Below are 21,026 nucleotides of genomic sequence, written 5' to 3' on the forward strand. Positions count from 1 at the left end.
AGAATTATTTATCTCGACTATAACAAAATTATTTATTTTTTTAAATTTCCACAGAAAATAAAAGAAGTGATTAGAACACATTAAAACACAACTCCCTAAGTAAAGACATTTTTTAAATCTGTGTGAAAAATACATTCAGGGACACATTTAGCCAGTATAATTGGTCATATTTTGAAAAAAAAAAAATCAATACCAAAATATCTCGTGGAACAATAACAATTTATTCGGCTATGAGAAAAAAAAACAAGCAGGAGATGCAATGAAAAAGAATGCAATCCAAGACAAACATGCTGCGCTATTAGAACGGCGTGCGTTCATTATTTTGGAATCATGATTTCCCGTCGCAAATGCAACGTTGGATGCCGCAATCGTCGCCGCGTATTTTTGGGCCGCCGCTGCCTTTGTGCAGTGCGCCATCTTTCCATCCAAGTGACCCCTTTAATCATCGGCGCCTTTTCCTTTTGGTTGGACTTCCACTTGGCTTCACGTAACAGTGGTGGGCCAATAATCCCACTGCGGGGAAAAGAAGAGACATTATTACGCTTTGCGGGGCTAAAATCTGTTGTGGGTTTCACAACAGCAAAATAAAAAAAATATTCACGCTGCTGAGTGGTTTTTGCATCGGTAAGTCATTTCAATTTACAGGCTGCTTACAAGAAGTCTTTTTTTTTCAGAATTTTACTTTGCACTTTTTTTCTAAGGACCAGATGGAAATTTTGACACTCTTCAAAAGAACAACTTAATTCTCCTTTGTTTACGACGCCAGTACTTTTTTTCAACCTAACTTTTCATTTGTTTTGAGAGTGATACTTCTTTGTAGTGCCTCAACGACGTCGCGTGACAGCTGATGAGGCTGTTTAGCGGCGAAGTGATAAAGCTGACAGAGTCCGCGTCAAAGGACGTCTTTGAATGTCCTTTGAACGGTAACAGTGTCCGCGCGCGCCTCATCTGTGTGTTCCCTTGAAAGCACATCTGACTTCCGTTGAAGCCCCCCTGCCGCTGCAGGAGACATTCCTGACAAACGGGGTGAGCTGGAGGCTTTGAATGGCGGCCTTGTTGAGGGTCAGCCTCAGCGGCAGCGGCGGGCCATTCGCCGGGCTGCCCCCGTTGAGCTGGCCCATGACCTGGCCTCGGAGCGGCGCTCCCAGGTGACGAATAAAAAACACGGCGGGGGAGCCACCTCAGGCTCCACAATGCTAATTCCACACAATGTGTCCAATTGTAGCGCCTTTGCTAGCAATTTTGCAGCATGGCTGCTAATTGGGGAATAAATATAAACAAAAGGCTCCTTCAGTGTTTTTTTTTTTGCCGTTGGCGCCACTAAATTATCAACGCCATCGCCGCTTCACGCCACATGTTAAAGCGTTATAATTCATTGTAGCTAAAGCATATTTCTGTAATGGTCAGCGGTGCTTGGAGATATGGAAATTCCAGACTGTCGCCGTTCTTATCCGAGATGGCTCAGGCCAGATATTAAATAAAAAAACCTTTCTTAAAGGCAAAGGTGCCTCTTAAAGGGGAAGTCGAGTTAAGAAAAAGGAGTCACATGAACGTAATGACATGTAAGAATGCATTTTTTGTTAAAGTGACACTGTCAAAGGCTACTAGATGTACATGCTAAATGGTAAAAAAAAAAATCATTACACATGCTTAAAAAAAAAAACATTGTCCGGGCTGGTCCACCAACATTGTAGTGCAACTTTCCTTTTTCGTCGATTGTAATCCTAAATCAAGAATGGCAAACATGAATTTGTTTAGGGTGACACTTTCAGATGATAACATGCTAAAAGCATCTGTAAACAACAAACATTTATTGGCATAGACCATGGGTGTCAAACTCCGGCCCGCGGGCCAAATTTGGCCCGCAGTGTAATTATATTTGGCCCGCGAGGTTATACCAAATGACGACTATACCATTTTACATTGAAAATGATAATCGTAATTTAAAAAAAAGAAACATTGTAATTAATAAAACCACTTGTAATAAAAAAATGCATTTATATTGTTTTTAAAAAATTAAATGCTGGCCCGTGGCTTTGTTCAAGTTTTACTTTTCGGCACACCGCGGGCATAGACTAAAAATGATGACTACCACATTTTCACGTTTGTAAAAATTGCACGGCAACTTTATTGCGATCACTATCTGTATCCGATACGCTTGTTAGCTTTGGTATTTCCAGCCATCACGCTAACCATAATAATAATCCATTTTCCTTTAAGTCATTTTTATTTTTTTGTTTGTATACTTTCCAGATAACACGCTTTAAAGTCTTTTTTGCTAGCTATTTCCCAGCGTTAACCTCGTTAGCTTGGTTCCATCATTTCCCGCTATAAGCTAACAGCTGTGAAGCCCAGCTGACTGTTAACTGCTGTGATCTAATTGTCACTAAACAACATGATCTTTTGGAGTGTACAGGCCCTTCTGTTCAACGGTCGAACGTAATCATTGGCTTTGGGTCGCTCGCGTAAAAGGTTGGGTGCGTCTTGAAGGGAGCGCTAACACAAAGCACATGTTCAAAGGCTGTCCTGATGAAATGAATGGGCCTATTGGGAGGGCCAGCCGCATCTCTGGGGACATTCCGACGTTGGCCGCTATTGAAACAGCATGGCCAAGATAAAGCGTTAGGATCTCGGTCAAATAAACGCTTTCAGCGCCAGAGGAGGAGCTGAGCTCATCCTGCAAAGGAAAACAGCCAGCGTTGCGAGTGATGGACACGCGTGATGATTGTGGCGCCAGGCGACCTCGCTCTACTTGTGGGCTGCATGGGAAATGGAGAGCATTAAAGAGCCGGCGTCCTTGCGTTTGTGCTGATGTCACCAATGTGCTTGGCTACGACTGTTTTTTTTTTTTTTCCCTTTCCAAATTGTTCTATTTATTTTCCCCTCCTGACGGCGGTGGGAGGAGAATGAAAATGATTATACAAGACGACGTGAGGCTTCTGTTCACTTTTTACGGATAAAGTTTGAGATGCCATCAATGTAGGTCAAAGGAAGCAGCTGGAATGGCAGCTTTGAAGAAAATCGGGAATAAAATTCGTGTGATACCACAAACGTTGCAATTTGGTTTTTGACAGGCTTAGAAAAACTTGTCCAACCATTCCTTTTTGTTACTTTCCAACAAAACGCATTTATCTTTACAAAAATTCATCCAACATAAAGCTTTGAACTTCAATTTTTTTTTTATCAACTACAAAAATGGTCAAACAAAAGCATGTATCATTTAAAAAAAATCAAAACAACAAAAACTGTCCTGTAAAAAAATTCTACAAAAAGAAATATCCATATAAAAAGCATCAGCATTATCAAACAAAAAACAATTAAAGCTGTTCAAAAAGTTAACTTAAAGAAAAATCTGGAATCCACTCATCTAATCAAAGATTTCCCTTTTTTTTTCCATACAAAAAAACTAAACTGCCCCCAAAAAAAGCATGCACCTTAATTTTCTTTGACCCACAAAAAAACAACAAAAAAAACCCACAAAGCATTCGTTCTTTGAACCTGGTTTAAATGAGATTGACTGAGCGCATTTGTACAACTATTTCTGGCCTGTTTTTATTTTCCTGAAAATATGACATTTAGTTTCAAGTTACCTTAGCGGCAGCACTGTATTCGAGATTGTGCAGATTGCATGTCGGCAAGATCACGCCGGGGTCAAAGTGACACAGAACAGGACTTGTTGCAAAAATGCTGCATTGGGGCCAAAATCATCTGTGTACTTGCAACATTCCACGTTATTTATATAGCAACGGCAGAACGAGCGAGTGGGGGGGGGGGGGGAGTGTGTAGACTGCATGTCTCTGTTTGGTGAGAACTATTAAATTACCAGTGGATGTTTTTAATTACTTCACATAAATGTTGCAACACTAAACGAAACTAAAGGCTGTGTGTGTGTGTGTGTGTGTGTGAAACAGAAAAGTGAGCATTCCTTCTGCTGGCGTGAGGCAAAGGAAATAAGGAAATGGCTCATAAAAAAAACTATCGGTGCGTCCTGCTGGAGCCTCTCATTCTGGGATCCACTTAATTGCCCGTTTTGGCCGCCGTTTATTTTCTCATACGACATGAAGCAGCCTAATCCCACTCACTGAGCGGTGCCGTCGGGTCCTTTATTATTATTATTATTATCATTAATGAGAAGAATAGTGAGAAAAACGCTGACATTCAAGCCAAAGCGGGGAAAAGAGGGATTATTAGTGTCATGGGTGCTTTTTTTTAATCAGACTTTCTTTCAAATAAGATGATAAATGACGAGCTTTGCGCATTAACTGTCTTCATTTTGTTTGTAAAGTGTTGCTTTTAATGAAGGTTTCTTCTAGATTCTGAAAACAATTAACATTAACAAACATTAAGAATATGAGTCTGAGTAACAAAAAAAATGACATTAAGAACATCATTTTAGGAATCTTATATAAATATTTTTTACGTTTTAAATATTGCAGAGTATTTACCACAAAAACAGTTAGCGTAGCAGCTGGTGAGTGCATGTTCATTTATTTATATTAGCTTTAGCAGCTAATTTACAGTAATTGCTAGTTAGCAACTATTATGTACCTAGCTTTTGGCAACTGTAGAAGTCACACATCTAATGAAGTATTTACCACCTAGCATTAGCACTGGCAGCTAAGAGGTAGTTAGCGAGTGTCAATCGCAGTGTCACTCTTCCAATGATTTGTTAGCAGCACTAGCGTCACCACGTGAGCCATTTAAGAGCTAGTTATCACGTATTTGCAAGCTCACATTAGCTTCAGTGGCAATCCTAATTAGCAAGTATGTAGCATTAGCCTTAGCAGTCGTTCAGATCGTTTTACAGCTAGTTAGTGAGTGTGTTCTACGTTATGTTACTTGTAGTGACTGTGCAACTCATCTTAAAGGTACATAGCGAGTCACCTAGCATTAGCTTCAGTAGCCACTCTTTTGATGTCTGATTAGTGACTGTTTGGCACTTTCTGATCGCTAGCCATGTCGAATTTTTGACAACAAGTTAGCAAATATTTTTATCCATCATTAGCAGCCACACAACTCATCGAATACCGCGTTTTGTCGTAATTATTACTTAGCATTAGCTTTAGCAGCCATGTTAATCTAATCTAATCTAATCTAATATAACAGCATATAACGTTCGACAGCCACCTCCCTCTTCTAACGGCTAGCTACCACGTATTCACTACCAAGCGTTAGCTTGGGCAACAATGTTATGTTCAAATATTCTAGTTATTTCCGAAACAACAGCGTATCCGCGTGCGTCACTAAAAACAAATGGCACTTATATAAAGTTTATTTCCAGCGGCCATGTTTATCACAGCCACCAAGGCCCAAAAGCGTCACGCAAAGCTGTCATGTAGAGTCAGGCTGCCCGAAGCCTCTTCTTTCTTTTGTTCTGCTTAATTGCATCGAGAGGTAGGTGGCTTCCTGTCAATCCGGAGCATTGGTGTCCCCCCCCCAGTTGCCCCCTCGGTGCCCGACGCCACCGCTGCTGCCCGCTATTGTGGCAGTCGGGGAGGAGGAGAGGATGTGGGACAATGCGAGGAAGGAAGAGGAGGGAATCCACAAAGAAGAAGACAGCGTTCCCCTGAGATGTCTATCTCCTTCCGTCCTTCTTGACCACTGACTTTGTCATCCCTGCACCTTGTTTAGCGTAAGACGGTGTTAAGCATCTCGGCGGTTTGACATAAAATATAATATAATATAATATTGTGAATGCTTGCCTGTCTGTGTGCCCTGCTATTGCCTGGTGAGCGATCCAGAGTGTACCTAGCTTCTTTTGTTCATAGTCAACTGGGATAGGTTATAGCACACCCGCGATCCAAGTGAGGATAAGCGGAATAAAAGATGGATGGATGGCTACTATGAAGCCAATTAGCGAGTAGTTGCCTCCTTATGCTAGCTTTAGCAGCCAACAGAAGACGTCTAATGCTTTTTCCAGCTAGCATTGGATTTCATAGCCGAATGAAGGCTCGTCGAATGGCCGCTTAGCGTGTATTTGCTACCTAGCTTTAGCAGCCATGTGACTAAGTTGAAGAACTGCATTTTCCACCTGATGTTAGTTTTACAACGTAATAGCCAACTGAGTTTTCAATTAACAGTTATCAAGTTTTTGCTAGTGTTAGCTTTAGCATGCCTGAAACTGTTTACGTTTAATAGGTATCGTTGGTTCTGATGTATTTTTAAATAGATATTTTGGACAAGTCATGACAGCTTGTGGCTAATTATCAATTTTGTGTCATCTTCCACTAGTGCATGCAGCTAACGACTTTTGCTAGCTGGCCGATGTACGCCACAAACCAGATGAGTGCATATCGTTGCAAAGGGCACTAATGCGAATCCGTCGGTGGAAGGAAACGTGTTTCCAGACGTCTTGTTTACGACGTAGGCTGACTTTTTCCATTCATGTCTCGCACACTTAAGCCTTTCTTTAGAGGATGCGTATCTCAGCTGATGGATGGCGCTATCGTCAAGCCGTCTGGCCAAGAAGAGAATTCAACGCTCCGGATATGAAGTCAAACAGCAAAATGCGACCTGTGCTTTTTCAACACTTGGCCAGGCTGACACATAATGGGCCTTTATTAAAAACCTCAGACCTCAAACGGAGGACTGCGACACTGATACTTGGCGGCGGCGGCGAGTGGAGAGACGAGAGAGTGCTGAGCCATCACAAAACGGAGCGGCGGCGGCGCACACATGAGCTCACCACGCTGCTATGCCAGCGCGAGGCCGCAGGAGCCGTGGAAATATTTGGACGCGGCTTCTCGCTCGTCTGCAGAGCAAACCGACACGTCGTCTCCCGCGGTCGCCAGGACACGTTTTCAAGTGGCCACGCGAAAAAAAAAAAAAAAAAAAACCGGGACGCTCAGCAGGAGGAAGCCGCGACCGCAGGCTCGTCTTCGTCAGGCCCGGTCTTCGCTGTCGGTGTACTTTGAATGTTTCTACCCCACAAAAACAATGTTCAACTAACCACCATTAAATTTGACATCTCGCGTTAGCTTTAGCAGATAAAAGATTAGTGTACTTGCTCGTTTGCAAGCATTTGCGGCCTTTTGTTAGCTTTAGAGCCGTAAGACGTGTCTCCTGGCTAATTAGTGAGCATTTGTTATCGAGCGTTAGCAGCTGGCTAGATAGAAGCCATTGGACTTTGTAGTAAGCATTAGCGCAAGCAGACAAAAAACTCATCTACAGGATGGTTAGTAAAACTTACAGATCTAGCGTTAGCATTAGTAGCCACAAGACTCATGTACTGGCTGGTTCATGCTTTCTGCCACTCCTTAGCAGCGTAAAGAAGACTCACCCATTAGCTGAGTAGTGAGTATTTTCCCGTTAGTGTTAGCTTAAACAGCTGAGCCACACATTTAATGGCTAGTTTCCAACCATGTGCCGCCTTGCTTTGGCTTTAGTCGCCATGCAAATTGAATTTGGAAGTTAGTATTTCCCTCCAAACATTGGCTTGAGCAGCCGTTATCAAGTGTTTGCCCGCGGCATTAGCTTTAGCAATTATGGCTAGTTTATAACAATTTGCCAGCCATCAGTCATATCGCATCGCTAGTTAGCGAGTATGTGTCACATCGCATTAGGTTTAGCAGACATCCGTTTTATCAAATGGCTAGTTAGTTAGCCATGCTTCTTATCTAACTACGGGTTAGTTAGTAATTTGGTGGCTCATGTTAGCTTTAGCGGGGATGCAAATCTCTTGATGGCTAATTAAAAAGTATGTGACTCTGAGAATTGAGTTAATCGCATTAGCCAATTAGCGTTAGATTTTAATGTTAGCTTTCACAGCACATGAAACCTTTTTTTTAATTTTTTTTTAGATGCTGTACCATGACAGATAGTAAAAGGATTTATCACTGCGTTGATATTTTGTTAAGGCCCTCGTGGAAACATGGCCTGTGCAATTTAAGGATACTTACGGTAATTCACATTCTTGCGACCAGCGGTGGCGCCCACTTTGCCGTCTTTGTCATGAAATGTAGCCTCATAACGCAAACATGGGGCCGATCTGGCCACAAATAACTCTTGCAGGCAAGATGTGGAAGACATTGAAGCAAGAAATGACTTGAGGTTGGTGAAAAAAAAATGATTGGTTGGGCAGAGGTTCTCAAACTTTTTGGGGTCCAGGGACCCCTTACATGGTCACATTTTACAAAGGATCTCTCATATAGGTGCCAATTAAGCATAACTACCATGTGTACCTGGAAAAGGGCATAGGATTTTAGAAGTTGTCTTTTTTTATGAAACGTTATGATAATAAATTCATACGTTTTATGGGAAAAGTTAGAATCATAGTATTTTTTTCCAAACAAAAAAGTTGTATTGTTGACCGGAATACAGATTTATTTTGTCTAGATAAAAAAATCTGAATCTTACAAGAATAAAGTCGAATATATTTAAGATGAAGTGGTTGGACTATATTCTCAAAGAAATATGGCTTTTGTTCATTAAAAAAATAAATAAAAAAATCGGATTTACAGAGCAGCTCCTTGCAAGTGTACTCATTTTTCATTTGTGTTTGTCCTGTTCAATAAATCAGCGAATGTGTCTTTCCTTGCCTACATTACATTATCTTCATTGTTTCATTTTAGTGAGTCCAAATCTGAGTTATAATGAAAACACTCACAAGGAGAATGGGGAAGATGCTCCCACAATGAAAAAAATGACGCTTTTCGTCCTTGGATTCATGCAGAGATGACGATTAATGCGATGATACAATTATATTAAAGCTTTTAAGTGGACAAATGCTAATAAGTAATTGATTTAGTATGTTAGCTTTATTGTCGCACTGGTCCACAAATGCACTTTTTTTAAATACCACAAGATAAATTAGCGCTTTATTTTTTTTTTTTTCTGCTGACCCATAAGTTACGATTCGCGGCTCCCCGGCGGTCCAGTGATCCCAGTTTGAGAACCACTGGATGGTGTCTCACAGAGGGGAGTTAGGCGGAGAATGTCGGTGGGAGTGTGTGAAGTGTGTGTGTTGGGGGGGGGGGGGGGTGTCCCTGTGAAAAGGAACTCATAAAAGTCCCATTTGTCGGTGATGCATGAGCAAGTGAAGGCAGCTTTGGCGCACGTGTTGGCGGTGGCGCTAAATGAACTGTTAAGACAAATAATCAAAGGCTGCACTGGCGCCAGTCGAACGAGGGAAGTGGGGTGGGGGTCCGGGCGGCGGGTGGCGGTTGGGGGGGGGAGCTTGTGGCTTGCCATTTCGCAGACCCTACACTCTCTCTAGCAGGTGGAGGATCCACCGGCGGGCCAGCCGGCCGGCCGGCGGGCCGTCAGGGGCTTTCACAGGACGGATGTGCTTACACAAAAGAGGCTGAGCGGGCCGCTGACAAGAGGAAAGCGCCGGCGCACTCCCCGGCTTTCCAGCTATTGTGCTTCGGCGCGTTTCTCTTTTTAGATGTTCTCTTTGGAAGCAGCCTGACAGCTCAGTGCCGAAGGACGACCATTTCACTCATGGCTGCCTACTGACTATAAAAGCCACTCCTCTGTGGCCTCACCTCACTGTTTGTGATACAGACAGCTTAACACGTCCTAAACTTTGGTTTGACACACCGAACCTGAGCTGTCATTACAAATCGTGTCCGAAATTTATGTCGGGTAAAATGAAATCTCAAAAACAATTGTTGCTGCGTCCATTTGACAAGGAGCAGAGAGTGATGGAAAACGCTACATTAGCGAGTTAGCTAGCTAGCTAGCGATCGACCACCAGGTCTTTGATTTTGATCTTGTGTGGATATTACTTTTCACCAGTTTTTCTGCTTTGAATATTTTGGTTTTCTTCATGATGACTTTTTTGCGACAATCGCCTTTTTTTTTTTTACAAACTTCATTCAAATCTAAAAAAAAAAAAATTGGTGATCGTAGGACACATAATGACTGCTCACATTTAGAGCACTGGTGTCAAACTCATGGCCTGGGGGCCAAATATATTTGTCGCGCGCAAAAGGAATAATGTTGTCATCCATGGTCGTGGCCAAAATCTGAACCGAAATTTCAAATTGACGTGTGACAAAACATTTTTTTTACGCTTTTTACACGAACCGGAACAATAGTCGAGCAAACGATTTTCCTTGACTTCTGATTTAAAAACTAACAATCCATCAATTTGTCATGCATATGAAATAATACGATGAGAGGGTTAAATATTTCTTTGGACCCTCTGAGGGAAGCCCGAACGAGTTTTTACAGCCGTGATTTTGAGCCGTCAATGAACCGAACGTGCACGATTTTGGAGTTTTATCGTACATTACGCTTGAAATAAAAGCCCTACAACGAGTGTGGAAACACATGCATCCAATCTGGGACTCCCCCCCCCCCCAACACACACACACACACACACATCAAAACGACGATGGTGTTCATTTATCTGACTGTAAACACGGCACTTGAACACTCACTAAGCGTCGCGTTTGCCAACAAAACTCCATCTGCTTGGATAATTACTTCCAGTAAACACGGTTATGCACGTGCACCATGATGACTCTTAATAATTCACAAGTAGCTCAGGTTTGCAAAATTGAGTTGCACTCCACTTCATTACATGAACTCGCACCACGTGCTGGAATCAGCCCAAACGCATCTTTGAGGCATTTGACCAGCACGTGAGCGTCGCGTCAATTTGACCGACTTTGACTTCATGAGGAAAAACGATGCCGTGGGATTTTGCAAATCCGCCGACTATTTCCGTTGATACCACGTGTCACGTTGGGGTGGAGGTTGAGGAGGACCCAAACGCAGGGAAGCGAGGATTGGGTAACTTAAATGGGGTTTAATTGAAAAATATATAAAGGCACGGGGAGCAACAAAAAGATGATAAAAGCAAAATAACAAGGATCAACAAAACAAGGACTATGACTGAGAAAACTGAAAAACGCTAAGAAGCGGACGACAGACAATTATTAAGAGACAAGACACCTTGTTACGAATAGCAACAATAGCGACAATAAAAACAAACCAACAAGAAGTGACCGCAACCAGGGAACTAAATACAAACCAAGTGACGAGACAACGAGGAGCACTTGGACAAGAAGGACCTGATTGGTTAACACAAGGGCTTGGGTAAATGAACACAGGTGGACACAATCGACTTGACGACAACACAAAACATGAAACCAAAGCCCAAAAACAACAAATACAGAGTTTACGATTGTGGTTTATTTCGTTGGAGGCAAATCTTGTCATTAGATTTAGATGTTATTTTCAATTTCTGAATCACCTTTTTAACATCAAAGGCATTTTGGTTCATGTTGCCAGGTAACTAAATGTTTCTTTAATAAATGTTTTTTTCCCCCCTTCTTTGTCCTTGATATCTGTGCGATGAATCAGTGCTTCGTCACAATGACAAAGACTGCGAATGAAAGCTGAAAACAGCCATGAATAAGTCCTAGCCATCGAAAGTAAAAACGTTAGCCGAGCAGTTTTACGTTGTCATAACAGTGTTCGCCACAAGATGGCAAACCAATCCCAAGACTACATCTCCACCAGAAAAGAACTAAATAAAGTCAAGAAAATGGTGTCTGAAACTATAATCAAACTTTGAAGCTACGCTCCATCCTAAATAGACGTTGCAGCTAAAAAAGATTGGCATCTGTTTCGCATACGGCTTCTGATTGGGGCTCATCTGTGTGAAATTCCGTCGTCCGAGATTGCGAAAGAGGAATTTGCCAAGAATTTCTGCTACAAATCAAAATGGCCCACTTCCTGTTTGATTTCTTCAGATTTTTTGGTGCATTCTGTTATGATAGACATGCCCACTGAATTCCGTGTCCATCATGAAAACTGGTCTCCGGGGCTCATGTCCCCAATAACTTTCCAGGGGGCGCCGATCCGTCAAAGGACACATTCTCCATTGTGTCGGCAGAAAGCAAGCAAGACTTTTTACAGTATCAACACAAACAGGAGGTGGACCTTTTGGCCCTGCAGGGTGAAAGGTTAGCGGCCTGGCAGCAGAGGCCAGCCGGCTGCAGACGAGATCGATGTCCCTTCTCTACTACGGCTGGCATTCCTTCCCATTTTCATGCACCGAACATTTTCCCGTGGCTCCGGCCTGCTCCCGCCTACAGACGCTATATTTTTGCATCGTAAAACAATAGAATACCATACAACTTTATTTATAGAGCGCATTTCATAACAGCTGGAGCTGGAACAAAGCGCTTCTAAATTAGCACACAATTTAAAAGACAAACAATGGAAACCAGAAGAAGAACGGCAGACCAGCGACAGTCTCATGTTGAGGCGAAAGCTAAAGAATAGAAATGTGTATTCAAACAGGTTGTACAGAATGGGGGCGGGGCTTGCCTAATATTTAACGGAAGCTCATTCCATAGGGAAGGACCGGCACGATCCCCCGTGAGGCTGCGCTGACTCCTAACATGCTCTCACCACGCCAGTCCATCACGGCCACTCCTACAAGTCCTCATTCTCTTCTTCATCAACCTTGCGTGATTACTTACTGATTTTGTCTCAGTCAGAAGCGACGTGAGAACCACCTGTGCACTCCCGTGTAAAAAAAAAAGAACCTGAGACGTATAAATACATCTTTGGTCGGCGAGGACATTTCTGAAGACGTGTATTTGCACGTTTTATGAATTAAATGAGTAAATTAGTTTTCTGATAAAGAAACATAAAATCCACGATAAATAACCATTATTTTGATGAATAACCAATTTTCACAATGCCAACATATCGAAGTTCAAAGGAATGCATTTTTGTATTTTGTCAAAACCAACGCACCTTTACAATAAAAAACATTCAATTGACCAAAAAAACGGACCTCGGGTTGCGCGGAACTTTAGACAAGCTAGCATATTTATTGACTTAACTGCAGAGAATAGCAGGCACGTGCTAGCGGTTTTAGGAATACACGAAAGGGGAGGCCTTGGAATAGTAAACAATGCTACCAGTGTGGGACAATTAATGTCAAGTTCTGTCATATTGTAACCTCTCAAATGAAATCGGAATCGTATCGAAATCGGTCCACACCAAAATGAATGTATCAAATCATCTTTTGTTGGATGCATACCCGTCGACATAGCAGTTAAGGTCGTCGTAACCGCCAAAATATTTTGCCCCCCAGCGGGCAAAAATATCAAGTGCATTGCGTGGAATCTGTGTCCGATTGGGGCGCGGCGTCAGTTGAAGCCGAGGCCGACTATGCGTTGGAATGCAAAAACTCGTCGCGTTTGTGCAGGTGTCGAGTTTGAAGCCAAGACGAGGGGGAGACGGGCCTTGAGGACCGATTCCGTTAAAATGTGCCGCTGGAAAACATGAAGGCTTGAGCGAGCGTGCTGAATAAAAGCGACAAATCGTCGCTAACCGGGAGGCTCTCTTTTATGTCCGCCGCGCGAACGAGACAACTCGAGATTTCATATTCATGACTTCCTCGAAGAGCAAAGGAAGACGAGGCAAAAACAAATCAAGTGAAAAAACGCCGAAGAGCAGCCATCCAGAGAGTTGAATATCGGCTCTGCAAAGTCAAACTCCTGCCTTTGCGCCCCCCCCCCCCCACCCCACGAGGGGGGCGCGAGGTCATCTTCTGCGGCAAAACACTGACTCACTTCACACCCACATCCACGCACGGCAAGCGAAAGAGTACACACGGGATGCAACACACGCCCGCGACGAAGCGACCTCCTGCAGCCTGAGTGCTAAACATGTCACTTTGCTTAAACATGACAGCGTGCACTCAAGCAGCCTGTGAGGGTCACACACAAGCCAAGTCTCAAGGCCCGGGTGGAGGCACAGCGCCCTCTAGGGAAACACAATAGACATGACAGGTCAGGAGGGGAGGAACTCTGGCAAATCAATCAATCAATCAATCAAATACATGCAGGCCTCACAATGGGCTGGTCGTATCCGTTCACGTAACAGGGCTTGTGACTCATCACGATTCCATCAAACAGACACTGAGACAGCGCGCCCACGTCGTCATTTAATAAACGATTCGACTTCTTTTGCAAGGGGTTCACTGAGGGAAATTATCGTCACGGCCCAGAGACGCATGCCTAAGCCGGTCCTTGAGACGGGACAAGTAACAGACGTTGACGGCTATGGTCCATTTTTTGGACTAAAACACGCACTGCAGCCCCTTTCACGCTGTTTTGAAAGAGTCAGTGTGCATAGGGGGGATTCTGTTTACCTGCGCCGGTGATGTAACCACCATTTGTATGGAAATCAGAACAAGCTGGAGTGTGGACTGTCATGACCTCATGGGCAATCAGGGACAGAGCCCTGCCGCATAAACACAAACACACACACATACACCTTATTTCGTATTAACTCATTTATTACCATTGACGGCTAAAGATGTCAAATAGCCTTTTTTTTTTTTTTTTGCTCGTTAAGTCACCCATATTTCCAATATATTCTATAAATACTGTATATCAGAAACTGTGATCCCAAAACTGTTCAGAATCACTTTTAAACTCATCAAAGTTCCCTTTAAAATAATGGCAAGCAGATGATTTGATGTGCTGCATAACTTCCACTAACAACCCAGGCTAAACTTAGCTCCTCCCCAAGTTTAGCAAGCTCATTTCTCACTCCACGTCAACATGCTCGCTTGATAAATTCCTGCATTGCTGTTGCCATTTAATGGCTTGTTCCAGAGCGAGCTTGCTGCATATCGTGCAGAGTGGTCTTTGTGCAACGTACGTGGTCAGTTTGGTTGTTTTTTTTTTTTTTTAACTCATTTTACTAGCTTGTGGTTTTAATATTAGGGTCGCGCGACCGAGACAATTAGCTTCTTGACATGCGTGAAGTGACCATAGAGATGAATGTAACGGAGATAATCTGGTAACTTTTCAAAATAAAATATTTTTCAGCTCCAAATAATAAAAAAACTGGAAGTACCGGGCCGTGGGCCTGTGCTAGGAGACCTATTGTGGAAATGTCATAAAGCATAGTCACATGTGTAAAGGCTTGATGTACTGTCATGGCCTTGATGCAGAAAGGTCTGAGAAACGTTTGGGTCTATTTTCTGAAGCATTATCACTCCTGATTGTGTTTTGTTTATTTTTACCGGGCTGATGTTCGAGACCATGCACGATCAATAAAAACATCAATGAGGATTTGACCTGCGTTGAATCATTGTGGTGTTTCTGCGTGAAGAGAAAAAAATCAAACAATGTCATTCCTGCAAGATTCCACCTTTGAAAACAATCATTTAAAAGCGCTCCTCCATTAAGCGGGTAAAGCATCATTTGAAACCGATCAAACTGCCCGCACTGTGACGATCGGAAACAAAGCCGCTTAAATGTGCTTTCTAATAATTAGATAAAGAAAGCAAACATCTAAGAAGCCCTTGTGAAGAATGCTCTAAAAGACTTGAATAATTACTAGTAAAATGAGAATTAATGCACAGATTAGGTAAGGTTTGGGTGATCAATCAATCGTGATGAGCGTAGTTTATTCTTCCAATAAAAAAAAAAAGATTGAGAATGAGTGTGGTATAATAAATGGCCCTCTTAAGATTATTCCAAGAACAAGGGCTTAATAAACGTGCTTTATACTGCAAAGTGATTTTTAAACATAACTCGGCAGTCACAGTGCGCCATCTTGTGGCACACAACGAAATTATTTTAAAAACAACAACATCCATCCATTGTTATTTCGACAGGCGTCATGTAGATAACTTTGAGCGAAATCGCAAAATCACGGCTCACCTGTTTTCTGAGTTTGCTCATGAGACATTCACAAGCAGAGCCGTTAGGAATTGTGACGTCATATTCAGTCGACCGCAAGCGGCAATACAAGGCAAAATGGCGGCCCCTGACAACGATTCAATTAGTTCGTATTCCACAATCTTAATCACAAAGACGTGTTTGAATTAGTGGTGGCGCAAAGAACACATTCCAACATTTTTATTTATTGTCAAAAACGGCATGGAGCTATTTACTTGTTTACATTTTTTGCTAGAATTAAAAAAAAAAAAAACGTTTTTTCTAATCTGAAAAGTTGTTCAATAATTATGTACATTTTGATGACAATATTTTCCCTTTTATTGAAAATTAATATTGGCTCAAAAAATATCAGTTATCATCCTCTTTGACTACTAATAATCAGAATCAGCCCTGAAAAAAATAAAACGTATTGCTCTGTCTCTACTGAAAATGCATGCTAGTGTGGAAGGAAGAGGTCGAGGTAACACCTCGGATTCTCCAGAGCTGAGAGTTGAACCCAAAATCTTTATTGGGGTGTGAGGCAGACGTGATAACCCAAAACAACAAAACAGAACAAGTTACAAAGCATTCAGGACGGTGTTGGTTTTTCGCAGTGAGTTTTAATTTCAGGAAAATCACAAGTCCATACACCTGCCATTTTCACTCGAAGTTAAATGCAAGTTTGTTTGTTTGTTTTTTTCCGGAACAAAACAGGCTTCAACGTCTGTTACATGTCAGAGAGAAAGACCTCGAGAACAGAAACATTGGTATTGTGTCAAATACATAATATATATTTATATATTCATTTAAAAAAAAAAAAAAAAATCTCTCACCTCGTGACACTACCTGGAGATTACAGTCACAGTTCTGTATGGAGCCTTCTGCATGTTGAATGTGAAAAACAACAGAAAAAAAAGGGGGTCTTCTCGACGGGCCGTGGTGTACACACAACTTGATCAGTGATCAGTCAGTGGCAAAGCAGAAAGCAGCACTCTTGCTGGTACCGCTTGAACATAATAGTCACTTCATTAACTGCTCTTCTTGGCATCTTTTATGTTGAACTGCAGGGGCGTTTTTTTTGTTTTTTTTTTAAGAGCCAGGCCATAACACGAGAGTCCGATCCTGCTCTAGGCAATACTGTTGATGTGCAATGTTTCTTTCGTTCTGTTTTTTTCTTGTTGTTGTTTCTTATTGTTGAAAATGATACTTCTACGTAGGCTTTTTTTGTTTTTGTTTTTTTTAAGACAGAGGGTCAAAACAATCCATGGTGATTAAGAGCTGTAGGTCTGTCCTTCTGGTGGCTGCGGAAGCTTCATATTTTCTTTGGACATCATTAGACGCCTTAACTCTTGAAGGACAATTTTAATGGAATAAGAATTCTGCCATTTGGCTAATACTGGTATGCAACGTGAGTCCACCTGCGGGGACAAACAAACAGTTGACGTCGGTGAACAGACGCCGCATGGGAAGTATGAGAGGAGCGCGCTTACCGTCCCGTTGGAATTATTGATCCCGTTCATGGTGATTTTTGTTACAAATTTAACAGTCGGCGCCGTTTCGGGGTACCAGGGTCCGCATTCCACTTTCAAGCTGTATATTCTGTTCTCGTAATTGGTCTGAAAAGACAGGAGAGTAAAAAAAAGGTATTTACGGTGCAACCTTTTATTGCGCGGAATACATTCCGAACCCGAAGGTGAAAATCTGTGCCACTGAAACAGCATAAAAAAAAAAGAATTATGCGGTTTTACAAATCACTTTCACACACAGACACACTTTAAACACCATGTAAATGTATTTGAACACACCCAAAAATTTATAGAAAATATTCTAAGTGTTGAAGGGTGTGTGTGTGTGTGTGGTGCCAGAAAAATGTTAAATGACCGAGGCAATTATGTCATGTGTCTGATTATTGACCAATCTAAAATATCGCCAATGTCTTGGTCTCTTTGAAGACGCAACGCTAATGTTTGAGCACCGCGTGGCGGCGCCAAGTTCTTACTCTGGCTGGCCCGATGATCATGGCGGTCCACTGCGTGAGAGTCATGTCTTCGTCATTCTCCAAGCCCCAGCTCACCGTGCCGTCGCCGTCACCTTTCTGGCCGTCTTCCAGTTCCTCCAACAAGCGGAAATTGCGTGGGACCTTAATAACACCTGCAACAAAAGCACATCTGATTAGAAATAAAGACAGTTTTAATTAAAAAATAAATAAATTTTACAAATCCAGCACTACTTTAAAATGTTAAAGATGCATTTTAGATCATTTTTGACAATACAAAACTCTGCTGCGGACAGGTAAAATCAATTAACTTGATTATTTTCCAAGTCAAAGTGATTTCAATGAAGGCGAAACGATCACACCTAAATCACATAATTATGCCCCAAAGTTAAGTTTTATTGAAATTTGTGGTCTATTAATTACTGTTTAATAACTTCAAATTGTGAATTCTGGCTGAGGAGGAACCTTAGTCGGCATGTTTCAACCACGCCCCCAAAAAATAAATGAAATATCATTGTTATTATTGGAGTTGTCATAGCGCGGTTGTAACTCACGTTGTGCATTTTGCCTCAATTGCTTCAAGACGCAATGAAGTGACGATCAACTCCCCACAATTGATGGATTGATTAGTGTGCACATCCCTATTATGCACCGCGACAAAGATCGTTTGCATGGACATGCTCATGAATCAGCCATCTGCAAAGAATTCGGGAGCACGAGGAGACTTGACTGCTCATTTTCTGGCCCACGTGGTAACGGCAGCCCAGTTAATAAAGTATGTTTTAGCGGTTTCACACATCTGGAAGGGGCTTAACTATGTATTCCAAATGTGTTTTAATGTCTCAATGTGAATAAGTGAGGAGGACAGCCAACTTTGGGTCCAATCCCAATAACACCTCTTGCATCTTGTCTTGCCGATTCACCCTTGAAATGCGCGTTCGTGACAAAAAAGACGTGTCCCATTTCTCAGCAAACTTATGGGAAAGGGTCACAAACAATATAATACATCCCTTCAGCACGTGGACACACCCCAACCTCCTTAGATTCTACGCATGTTCCTTCTGCAGAAATGACATCATCCCGGCTGCAACGCACCTTATTCAAATGATCAGCTCATCATCAAGCTCTGCAGAAGCCTAATAAGTATTCCGCTCATTTGAATCAGGTGCATTGCAGCCGGGAGAGATGGAAAACATGCTGGAAAGCGCCCGCCAGGGTCAGAGTTTGACACCTGCGATCTAAAGGAAGCTCCTCAACTCGCTTGAAAGTGTTCAATTGTCCCAAAATGCCACCAGATGGCGCCAAAGCATTACAGCAATTACTTTGGAATGACCACACAAACAAAAAAACAGTCAATGGGTGAATTTATTTGAGAATAAACGTCATCACCCCTCACAAAAAATAAATACAATGAAAAACGTGTGAAAATGAGTGACCCACGAACCACGAACACGCAGTAACGTTTGGCACCGGTATCCTAAAAAAGTAGCCACTCAGCATGAGTTTCACATTTAATTGTTTTATATTCATGACAAAGACGTGTCTTGGCTTTCCTCCTGCGTTAGCATCGGTCAGTGATAGTAGCCACAGCAATTTCAAGCTCTGTAATATTTTGGGCGTACCCCATTGCTATTTTCACCCCCCGTGTTATTTGCTCACAAGAAACATAACACCTGGCTATGCTAAACGTGGAACTGTGTCATGAATAAGCTTTAAATACGATCCCTTCCACACACGCGAGAAGCAAGGGTTTTTTTTTTTTTAACAAAGCGGCATTTTTAAAGAAAGCGATTTCTAAATGATTACGAAGCAACTTTGAGGCAACCCCTCTTCTTCGCGAAATAACGGTCTCCGTCTATTAACTGAAACAAAAGCAAGACGACGCACTCATTTCAAAACTCCCAACCAATGTGCACTTTGTGTAGAAAGAATGTGCAATTGCCCCGTGGTGAGTACAATAAAGACAACAGAACGTAAACGTTGTCGAACAGAAATGCTAAGGTGAGGAGATGCCGCTAGCGTCACCTGACGTGGATGGAATGGAACGCAGATAGCCGGGACACGAAAACAGGCGAGCCGCGTCGAGTCCATTGTGAGCACAGCACAGTCAACACATGATTGCGGCTAATCAGGAGCCACACGCTCGCTTTATGATTGCGGCGAGGCTCCACACTCAATGAACGGACACCACTCGGTCACAATGCTATCGTCGCCCGGTTAATCTTAGCAGACATTCATGACCCTTATGTCGTTTGTTTAAAAAAAAAAGTAACGAGTTTAGAAAGTAAATGATGAGTTTCAAACACGTCACTGCCTTGGTAGTTTGCCCGTTTTCCAAGCGAGATGCATTCAAGAGTTATTGCGTCTAACCACAACGCCTCGGCTACTAGTTAGCAACACACGAGCTACACGCATTACATGGCGCTTTTCGCTATGGTCTATTTTGAGTAAACGATTCTCTCGTGGGCGTCGGAGCGGAACTAAAGCGTGGCTGGGAGCTCGGGTTCGTCCGTAATAGTTTTTTTTTTTTTATTTGAAGGCTGGCTAAATGCTAGTTTGTTTGGCACACAGACCTGAGGAGGCCGCCATCTTCTTCAGCCGAGTCCAGAAGCGCAGAGAAGTGTGACGTCACGGCGCGGCGGCGAGGAACACCGGGGACACGCCCTCTTTCCCCCCCCCATCCTCCGACACCGCCTTGAGGAAGTTTTTATTTTGTATTCTTTATGAATAGAAAATCGGTACTTAATGTATTCATAAAACATACAAATATTAAATTGAGCATAAAGTTACACAAAAAACAACTCTCTAATCTCGTTGCACACTTGAGTACAATGACAATAAAGGGATTTCTGATTCTGATTTAAAAAAATAAAATCATATCACACCACAAAGGCTTTCTTTGTTTTGATCCCCCACAATATCCTTCTGAAACATTCAATTTACTTCCAAGAAACCCCCAAAAAAAGACATTTCGTCAACCTACACATGATTATGCTTTGTTGGTCACAAGTTAAATAATTTTTTAAATATTTGAATTAGATCAAAAGTTCCGCTCCAAATACCTCCAAATACAGCGAGGACAAATTATTTTTTTGAAAAATTTTTAGATGCAATTTTAGCTCTTGTCACTTATTCAGCTGCCCCATTGTTCCCCTTTTAAATCAATTTGTTTTATTTTAAATTTAAGACTGCGTGAGTCATTTTAAGACTATCCTTTTTTAAATCCTCCACTGCATAGAAATTCAGGCGATAAAGCAACACAAAAATGGCAGAAGTTAGAACAAAAACAGACAAAAAAGACATACAGTAAATACTTTGTCATAAACTAATGGAAGGATGAAGTGACAATATTTATGATTCCCAATTTTGAAACTCGAACAAAT

At 42.1% G+C, this 21,026-nt stretch overlaps 1 protein-coding gene across 1 annotated transcript; it reads right to left on the minus strand.

Moving 5' to 3' along the window:
• Positions 1-16,247: 16,247 nt before the first annotated feature.
• ube2v2 (ubiquitin-conjugating enzyme E2 variant 2) lies at positions 16,248-20,313 on the minus strand. The gene is made up of 4 exons (XM_088311313.1): positions 20,217-20,313; positions 17,647-17,798; positions 17,138-17,263; positions 16,248-17,065 (listed from the first exon to the last, which is right to left on the minus strand). Exons 1-4 carry the CDS (start codon positions 20,230-20,232, stop codon positions 16,919-16,921), a joined length of 441 nt encoding a protein of 146 aa, XP_088167439.1. The 5' UTR covers positions 20,233-20,313; the 3' UTR covers positions 16,248-16,918.
• Between the last annotated feature and the right edge of the window lie 713 nt (positions 20,314-21,026).

The sequence above is a fragment of the Idiotropiscis lumnitzeri genome, chromosome 12, assembly GCF_059441095.1.
Source record: "Idiotropiscis lumnitzeri isolate Australia: NSW breed Sydney's pygmy pipehorse chromosome 12, RoL_Ilum_1.0, whole genome shotgun sequence".
NCBI lineage: Eukaryota > Metazoa > Chordata > Actinopteri > Syngnathiformes > Syngnathidae > Idiotropiscis > Idiotropiscis lumnitzeri.